The sequence below is a fragment of the Hesperophylax consimilis genome, chromosome 15 (genome assembly GCF_061612785.1).
Source record: "Hesperophylax consimilis isolate HC1 chromosome 15, BYU_Hcon_1.0, whole genome shotgun sequence".
Lineage (NCBI taxonomy): Eukaryota > Metazoa > Arthropoda > Insecta > Trichoptera > Limnephilidae > Hesperophylax > Hesperophylax consimilis.
This window is the reverse complement of record NC_142850.1, coordinates 8888055-8897231: the sequence shown is the minus strand read 5'-3', so window position 1 is coordinate 8897231 and position 9177 is coordinate 8888055. Positions and strand designations below refer to the sequence as shown.

At 34.3% G+C, this 9177-nt stretch overlaps 1 protein-coding gene across 1 annotated transcript; it reads right to left on the bottom strand.

Moving 5' to 3' along the window:
- Positions 1-443: 443 nt before the first annotated feature.
- LOC149417279 (uncharacterized) lies at positions 444-8845 on the bottom strand. Its single transcript, XM_089640570.1, has 6 exons — positions 8799-8845; positions 8111-8227; positions 7867-8028; positions 7380-7648; positions 5712-5909; positions 444-505 (listed from the first exon to the last, which is right to left on the bottom strand). The coding sequence occupies exons 1-6, from the start codon at positions 8801-8803 to the stop codon at positions 444-446; spliced, it is 813 nt and encodes a 270-aa protein (XP_089496696.1). The 5' UTR covers positions 8804-8845.
- Positions 8846-9177: the final 332 nt, after the last annotated feature.

Sequence of the window (9177 nt, the reverse complement as noted above, 5' to 3'; positions counted from 1 at the left end):
ATATTTTATTAAATTGTTTTGTTTATGTCTTACAAAACTGAGTACTAGTATTGTTCAGTTTGATTGTAAATTGTAACTTAAATTACTGTATGGTTAAATTATGTTTCATCTTAGTTTTTATTTTACATTTCACAGAAAAAATAAGGTGTTTTAAAATATTTAAATGAAGTTAATAAAAGTGTGTAACGGTGTACACATTAGTAGAGGTATTTTAATGAAGGAATTAATTTTATTTAGAACTATTAGTTATAATTTTTTAGTGTGAAAAAGTTTTATATTTCGTTTTATCAACTGTAAAATGAAGACAATTATGTTAACCGTGTATATGAAATAGCGCCTCACGGTAAAGTTAAACGCCTGATTTTAGATATTTGATATTACTTCAATTGATTAAATATAATTTAATTTTAAGAAATATAATTTAATTTTAAACAAATATGATTTTATTTTACTATCCAGAACTCATTCATGGTGTTTTTACTAACAGCTTTTAACATGGCGTCAACTGAAAACAGAAAATTACTCTTATTAATTTTAACAAAATAGGAATACAAATACATTATTTTCCATCATCACCGACTTAAATAGTTATTTCTTACATAAATTAATTTGAAACGACTGTTATTTCAATAATCTATTAAACTTTATTACTAATATTATGATTTACAAAAAGTAAGTAAGGAAGTGAGAAAATTTTCTACTCAATGACAAGGTAAATATCCGGGTGTTCCAATAAGAGGTGTTATTTTGATATTTAATCGTAAAAGATAAATGATTCCGTTGCTTGTGTGGCACGTAGCGCCGTCTTGTTGAAAGTAAACGTTGTCCAGATCAATACCATCCAATTCCGGTCATAAAAAATCATTAATCATCTCTCTATAGCGCAATACATTCATAGTAACTGTTGCTCCAGCCTCATTTTCTAAAAAGTAAGGTCCAATGACTCCGCCGGACCATAAACCGCACCAAACAGTCACACGTTGAGGATAGAGAGGCTTTAAACAATAATTCTTGCGTTTTCCGAGCCCCAGATGCGACAATTTTGCTTGTTGACGAAGCCACCGAGGTGGAAATGGGCCTCATCACTCAAGATGATTTGCATTTGATTCACTCAAGTGAATTTTAATAATTTCAATGCATTGTTGAAGCGTGTATCGTTCCATTTTTATTAATGGCGTAGTTTCTACTTGTCAAATATGACAGCTTCAAAAGTAACATCTACCGAAATAGCGGGCTATTCAAATTCACACCTCTTATTGGGAAACCCTGTGTATCGAACGTGAAAACATGATTTGCTGCATTTGATTCGATTGCGACTAAGGTTGAACACCTGCAAGTTTGATGACCCCTTTTCCAAGCCATAATGTTTACGAGTTGAAAAATGCACCAAAATAATCGGTTACTAGGCGAATGACTCATACAAACATCTGCGTTTAAACAGTAAACAATTTTTTTTGTTTGATATTATTGCTGTCACAATAACGCTTCTAGAGAAATTATAAATAGCTAAAAACACCACAATATTCGTCAGTCAAGTTTAAAAATTAACACGAGTGGACGGAACACCTCCAGTTAAATCGCGATCTGTTAATTATAATTAAAAATTATAAATTTCTGAGTGTCAACTGAATCCTCCATCACGGCACAATCATTTTAAAGATTACAACTATTTGCAAGAGCTGTTTACGGCCGGCACTCTATCAGCTGAGTCAGACGCATCTGTCATCATTACAATAATGGGGCGTCTCCGTGTGCCGGCTCTTATAATCAAATGACCATGCTTCCGCTGATCACCTAGAGGCTGGCCAATCCCTGCTGCATTGATGCTGACAACCTAGAGGCTGATGAATTCCTGCTGGCTACCGACTGAACTGCCCACTGCCGGTGATCACAAAGAGGCTGGCCAATACCATTTCTTAGATGGTGGTTAAATGCTTATTAAGTGGTTGTAATCATTGTAACTAAAATGATGTTAAGCCCAATGATTGAGATTCTCAATAAAACAATTATATTTGTTACGGATAGGGATGTCTGGGCAAAACCAAGAGACCAACCATAAACACGAGGCTTCAAAAGCGCGCAAATGTCATGTAAATACAAATTTTGTTTGTGTGTCTGTATCTTTGCTTTGAATTCAGTGTCGTTTTCAAAATTGGAAATAATTGTCTGAAAAATTCATACTAGCTATAAAATGGGTGGGTAAATGGCTGACTATTAATATAATATGAAATTCTTAACAGAAAATTATTTTTATTTTCTTTGTACAATTTGAACTGATTTGTCAAGAATTCACACTATCCTCTGATTATTCACAGGTAAATTTTTCTATTAAATGCATAGTTTCAAAAATATATTTTTTAATGTGTCATCAGCTCAATATTAACAAACTGGCTCTGCATTGAATATTGGCATTCCTAGTGTGGTGATGAAAATGCAAAAAAATGGTCAACGATATAACGAAAAAACGCCGAACACAAAATTTCTTCCGGTGTGATCAGTTTACCCATAGTAAGTAAGGTATAATCGAGCCTACTTCGGGTACACAAACACACTTGCAAGCAAATTTTTGACGGTGAATCAATTTAAGATCAGTTGCATTTAACTATTACGTAATTACGTTTCCATGTTATAAAGTCCACAAATGAAACGTAAAACATCAAATTATGTATACAAAAGGCAACATGGATATCTTTAGTCGTTGGGATAAACCGCGAAACAGATATAATAATATTACAGAAGCGAACAAAACCCGTCTTTTCTTCGTGAAAAAGCTGAATTTCTCGAATATTCTTCGGTTTAAATATGATACCCACACACGACGGGAATACAAATAGGTTGTCAAAAAGTTTCCGGATTTGGAAATCATGAAGTTTTTTTTTCTTCGCTAAAGTACCCTAAGTATTGTATTACATAAAGAATTCTTAAGAATTATGCTTTGTTATAAATGTATCGAAAGCACGAAAAATTTCAGCTTTTTGAGTATGTTGTTACGAGAGGAAAAACAAATTATATGAGAAATAATTAATCTGAAATTTTTATAAAAATTATTTTCGATTATTTCGATCGATATTACGGTTTTATTTGAAATTGTACGACATCCAAAAGCTTTGGTTTAAAGCAGGGAGATTATTATTTACTAAATTGCATTTACTTATCTATATTAATTTTGTAATATTGTAAATTTTTGAATGCGTTGAAATATCTCAGGATTTTATTTAAAATTAATCAACCACTGCTTTAACAAAATTACTCGTTCAGCGAGCTGTAGATTCACAATTTTTCAAAGCTCTTTCTAATAAATGAATTTTGTATGCCAATAAATTTAACATTTCAAAGATCGTAAAGTAATTTGCATCATTCCTTATGGATCTCAGAAACATTTATTTAACATTATTGTTAAAGTAAAGGTACGAAGAAAATAAGCTTTATTACAGCCTTAATATATAGATAATTACATAATGCAACATCCAGCCTAAATTGATATGACAAAATATTTCTAATTCAAAAAAAACATATTGAATTTTAAAAACTTTATTTAAGTCAAGATTTCGAGTTGGACTTTTTTTTCCACCCTTATTAACAGTAGTTGATTGTTTGAAAGGGACTAATTAAAAAATAATCTTTAACCGTGGCGACTGCCACAAATAGTCGCTACAGGTTGTATAGAACAAATTAAGAGGGAAATATTAATTGAATGTAAGGTTTTGATTGACCTGCATGAATTTTGGGTAAGCATTTTATTTACAAATCACTGCTTCAGATATTTTGAATGGGTTAATTTTTTCGGGTGAAGAATGTAAACTGGTAACTGTGGGAATACACGAACTACTTACGAGCAGATGGTATATTCACGGACTGCCCTGTGTTTGTTTACATTTTTCTTCTATGAGAATTGAGGATTGCTGTGCAGTCACCGCTCAAAGGGGTCGATATCGACTGCTTGTAATAGTCAGCGTTTTTTCTGCCGAAGCTTTACTTATTTTGAGACACGAAAGAGAAAAATTGCATAGAGTTAGTCAGAAAAAAACGTACAAGTAAACACAAAACTGCACAAACACGCTAGTAATCTAAAATATCCATACTTTGAGGATATATAAATTTATGTTAACCATTTACAATGAATTGTTTTAACCACTCGAACGATCGCGCGTCAAAAAACTTTTTTCTCCGATTGCTCGCGGTTTTTTGGCGACGAATTTGAATATTTTCCGCCAACATTAAAAAAATCAAACCTCCGAATTTTAATACGGAGACATAAAACTGATTGTAGTGCTATACAGCCAATGAATTCACCTATATTTTTATAATTATTCTATATTTTTAGAATTGATAGATAAATTATTAAAAAATCTTAAACTTTATGAATGCGCGAAATTAGCGTTTTTGTGATTTGAAATTGCCGCCAGTGGCAGTTTTAAATATCTTTATAGAATATTTTCTACGTTTTTATGTTCTCTATGGCCTGTTTGATAACCACAGATGCAAGAATATAATGGGAAAATAATTTTTTGTACGTTATGCTCTCTTCAAAAGTTTGGTTAGAAAATAATTTTTTAAAATTTGAGTGCGTGACGTGTCAAAATTGAAATCACTGTATTATACTATATAATAAATTTACCACAAAAACTGGTATTACGTTAGGAAGATACATTAACTGTCTACAATTATTAATAAGCATAGTCGCCGTGTTGGCTTTATTTTATTCATTTGATGAATTATACAGAGAGCCTATTTCACGATGTCAAAATCATGGTGCTACTTTTTAAATAATTGTAAATTAGAACTGGAGATTTGTAACCATGTTTTTATATAACGTGCAAAACGAGGAAATAAGGCTTAAAATGAGATATACATCATAGATATAAACATTGCCAATATTTCAGGGGGATACTTTGAAAGTTGATGAAATTCACCAATATTTGACGAAAAATCACTACTGACAGCTACCTTAAGGTCAATCTACATAGGGTATATCGGAATATGTAAAATGATGATAAATTTGTATATATATATCAAACCTTTGTATGACCGTAGAATGGCAAATAAAATCATAGTGATAATTTTATATCTAAACGCAAAGGTATCGAAAAAAAATGGATGAGGGGAAAATAATTGATGGAACCAATAATTGATTTATTTATTAAGCCCTAATATCCTGTTAAATCAATATTACAGTTGTATGGTTACAATGAAAGAGCAGTATTTTGATTTAAACATTGTTTACACACTTTGTCATAATAAAAATGTATTCAGTTTATTGGTTTATTCATAATTTAAGAAAATCAATACATAATAATATCATTGTGCCTCGCTATAGAGTGAGATTCTGAGTATCGCTCTGGTGAGGGACCACCATTCAGAATTGAACATTGCTTGAATTGGCTTAGTTATGTTTAGTGACTAGATCTGGAAAAGACTAATACCTTGATACATTAAAATTGCCAAGAATACATACATTTCCTCTTTATTCGTGGGAGCCCATTTATTGGTACGCGCATGACGCTTAAATTGTTTTTTCGCAATCCATTGATCTGCATACCTGTTGGTCTCTCTCGCGATCAGTTCAACGAAATCTGCATCAAAGATTTTAAGAAAGGCATCCACAGGTTTGCCCATTTCGTCGGTATTGAAAGTTGGTCCCGGCGTGCCTGTGAAAGTCTCCCTTATCCCAGTAAAACGTAAGATATCATTAGACCAATCGAAAGAGTAACCTTCAGGCGGCAGAATCAAACGCATTGCCTCACTATCTACCTGGTCTTGTCTACTAAAGTCTATGGCCATAGCGGAGTTAGGTGAAACGTTGATAATATTATGATAAGGTATTGGCGGCATGCAGAAGGTATCCTCATCGCTCTCTTCGTGGTCGACGTCACTCGCTTCGTCATCCTCGTCGCTCGATCTGTCCATTTCTGAAACAACAGAAAACCCAAATTAATTTAATGTGTCTATATTACGATAACCCACTGCCTCTGGTACGGCTTATGACTCGCAATACGATGGTCGCGGGATCAAATCAAATAAATTATATTTGAATAATTAGTGTTATTTTCACACAAAATTCATTTAAAATAATATATATTATATTTGCGGCACGTTCCAGAGTGGAAGATACCCATAGTATCGCCCTGGTGTAAGACCCCATTCAGAATTGAAACGTTGCTTGAAATGGCTTTTGACGGCCGGCATAGTCCAGTGGTAACGCATTGGACTGCCATTCCGAAGGTCGCCGGTTCGAACCCGGCGTGCGCAAATAAATTTTATTTGATTGATTTGTGTTATTTCACAATTAATTAATTAAAATAATAATTAAAATAATATATAGTATATTTGCGGCACGTTCCAGAGTGGAAGATACTACCAGTATCGCCCTGGTGTAAGACCACCATTCAGAATTGAAACGTTGCTCCAAATGGCTTTAGCCGTGTTTAGTGACTAGATCTGAATAGCCAGGTACTTCCCCATCTTCCTCTTTCCCTTCCCCACTTACCTTCAGCCTCACAACATCCCCCAATTGGGGATGCCATAGTCTCACTGGCTCCAGCTGAGGCTCTTGTGAGGTATTCATATAAAAAAAAATATAAAAAGTTAATCAAATACTTGAGGCGGGCAATGTCAGGAGTCAGAATAGCACAGTCAGGTAGGTATGGAATGAAGAAAAGAGTGTGTGTGCCAAGATCGAGTTGCATGGTGGTTCATCCTCTCTGCCTACCGAAATGGCGTGAAGGTAAGTTAGTTAGTTTTATAACTCACGGTTTCCAAGTACAGACTCTTCTAGTACAGCTGCCTCGTCCACGTTACTTTTTCTGCCCATGTCTGACTCTGAAATAAAAGAAAACACAAATTTACAGTAGAATTTGGATATAATGACTTTGCATTTAACGGTCTACTGTTTTAAGTGACGATAATGTAAACTCTAGTAAGGTTTCATAGCTTTTAGTAGGAAAACGTATCCGTTTAAAGTGACCAACTACGTAAAGCGACCTATTTTAATGATAATTTGTCCGGTTACAAAACCCACCTACCAATACAGCCTCGCAACACAATGAGTCCCGTGAAGCGAAAGTGTTTTTTCAATTTAAGAAAAAAATGCTGTATTACACCGTTTAGAAGCCGGTGAATCAAATGTAATCCTCGCAAAGAAGTTCGGCATGTCTTATTTCTCACTCTGCAATACCCGTTACAGAAAAAAGATGTGTAATGATGCATCCACGACATAACAACAATACATTTTGTATGTTTGTTATGTGGAATTTTTAAGTACTATGCTTATTTCCTGCCAATATACCAACAGTGAAACTGTGCTAGGGATATCAATATAAAATATAGATAATTGATTTTATATTGAGCCCCTGGTATGACATTTCAAAAAATAAACTCACCGTTCCCAAACGCCGACAATTCTTCGTAGAATGGTACGTCCACCCACAGCTCGCTGTGATAGCCGGCTTCCGGAGAGAAGAGTTCCCCACTCCGCGATGTCCCAGGTAACGGCTCGGGAGATGCTGCACGGATAGGCATAATTGGTGCATTGGGAGCCGTTGATTGGGTCTGTGCGGGAGTGGACATCCACGGTGGTGGTACGGGTCGTGGCAACGGTGAAGGCGTCCCTTGTGAAAAGGGACACGTTGTTCTCTCCGGAGATGGAATTCTGAAAACATTTACATAAATCATAGAAAATTGTTCTCATTCACGTGTGAAACAGTAAGTACAGTATGTAAATAAACAATAAAATAAGAACTCTGTAAAATATGCACTGAATGTGCCAAATGCACAGAGCGCTGAACTTACCAACTCTCACTGTAAGAGTGGAACGCTGTCAGGAAAAAACAATAATATTGTACCAAGCATCTAAATACGATTACTTACTTTTGTTTAGTTTTTCTTGGAGGTGCGGTAGGGAGCAAAATGCGCGCCGCCTGCTTCTTGAATTTTCGGCTTTCCAGCTCTAGCCGGATGGAAGCAGGCAGGGCCCTAACAGCCTTTAGGGCCTTGACGCGATCTTCTCGCACCAGTAGCAAAGCAGGGTCGCTGTTTAAATAAATACAAATATATGATGAGTTCAACGGCCACAGCAAAGTACTTTCATAAAAAAACATTAAAAAATACTAACACTCCAGACGAGGCTGCAATTGCAGCTCTGCGTTGACGTCCACGTGCAGGTAGTCCGGCACCAGCTCGTACCCCACGTCTCCCTTTTCCTCTGCCTCCTCTTGCAGTCAGCACCGCTCTATAAATTTTAAATTGAAAACACTTAATGTAAGTACTTAAATGTTTAAATTTTGTTAAATATTGCACTAATATAAAATTTGAAAATAATTATTGGGTTGTGGAGTGATCCCTTTCCCTGGACGACAGCTGTTTCTGCACAAATTTGGTAAAAGTAAACAAATTAATTAATTATACAACTAAATTACTAAATTTTTATTGTGTGACGAAGGCTTTACACCATTTTACATGTGAAAAAGAGTCAACTTTTTGACATATGACTTAAAATAATTGGTTAGCAAATATCTGTATTAATAATGAACCAATTCAAATAAAACTTATATATATCTCTTTGTTTTGAATCACTGTGATGGAATATCTATATTTCAAATGCGCGAGTGCAGTATTTAAGACATTATTGTAAATCAAAAACAGATGACGTCTTCAGTTGACGTAATCTTACACAAAAACTTCAACCAAAACAATATAATACAAACAAACGAATTAAAAACGCATTTCAAAGATAGATAAGTCAATCATGATTACACAGATATATAATTATGCGTTAAAAACCCAATAAATTAATTACTTACGGCATTTTAGGAAGAGTCCAAAATTTCGTGAATGTTGAAAATTTATAATTTTGTTTTTGACAGGACGCCATAAAAAAACCGCGAAAACTCGTTAAATAACACTTCAAAGACAACGGATAAGTTCATAGACAAAGAGAATATATTATCAGCTATTCGATAAAACAAGTAGCTGGCCATGGAAACGTTTTAAATAATTACAATAAATATTTTACGAATGGTAGAAAAATCGGTCCATTTTTGGACCGATATCAATCGCAGAAAAATAAAAGTGGTCGATTTTTCGACCGAAATCGTTCCAGTGGTTAAAGCTCTTTAATATATAGTATCTAAAGTGCAAATCAAAAAATATTTACGCATTTTTAGTTAAACAAATTGACAA

Coding starts and splice junctions, on each gene's coding strand:
- LOC149417279 (XM_089640570.1), bottom strand. Junction 5,910..7,379: donor ATTGTCGGCGTTTGGGAACG/GTGAGTTTATTT, acceptor CTGTTGTTTCAG/AAATGGACAGATCGAGCGAC. Junction 506..5,711: donor TTTGATTCTGCCGCCTGAAG/GTTACTCTTTCG, acceptor TTCTGTTTTCAG/TTGACGCCATGTTAAAAGCT.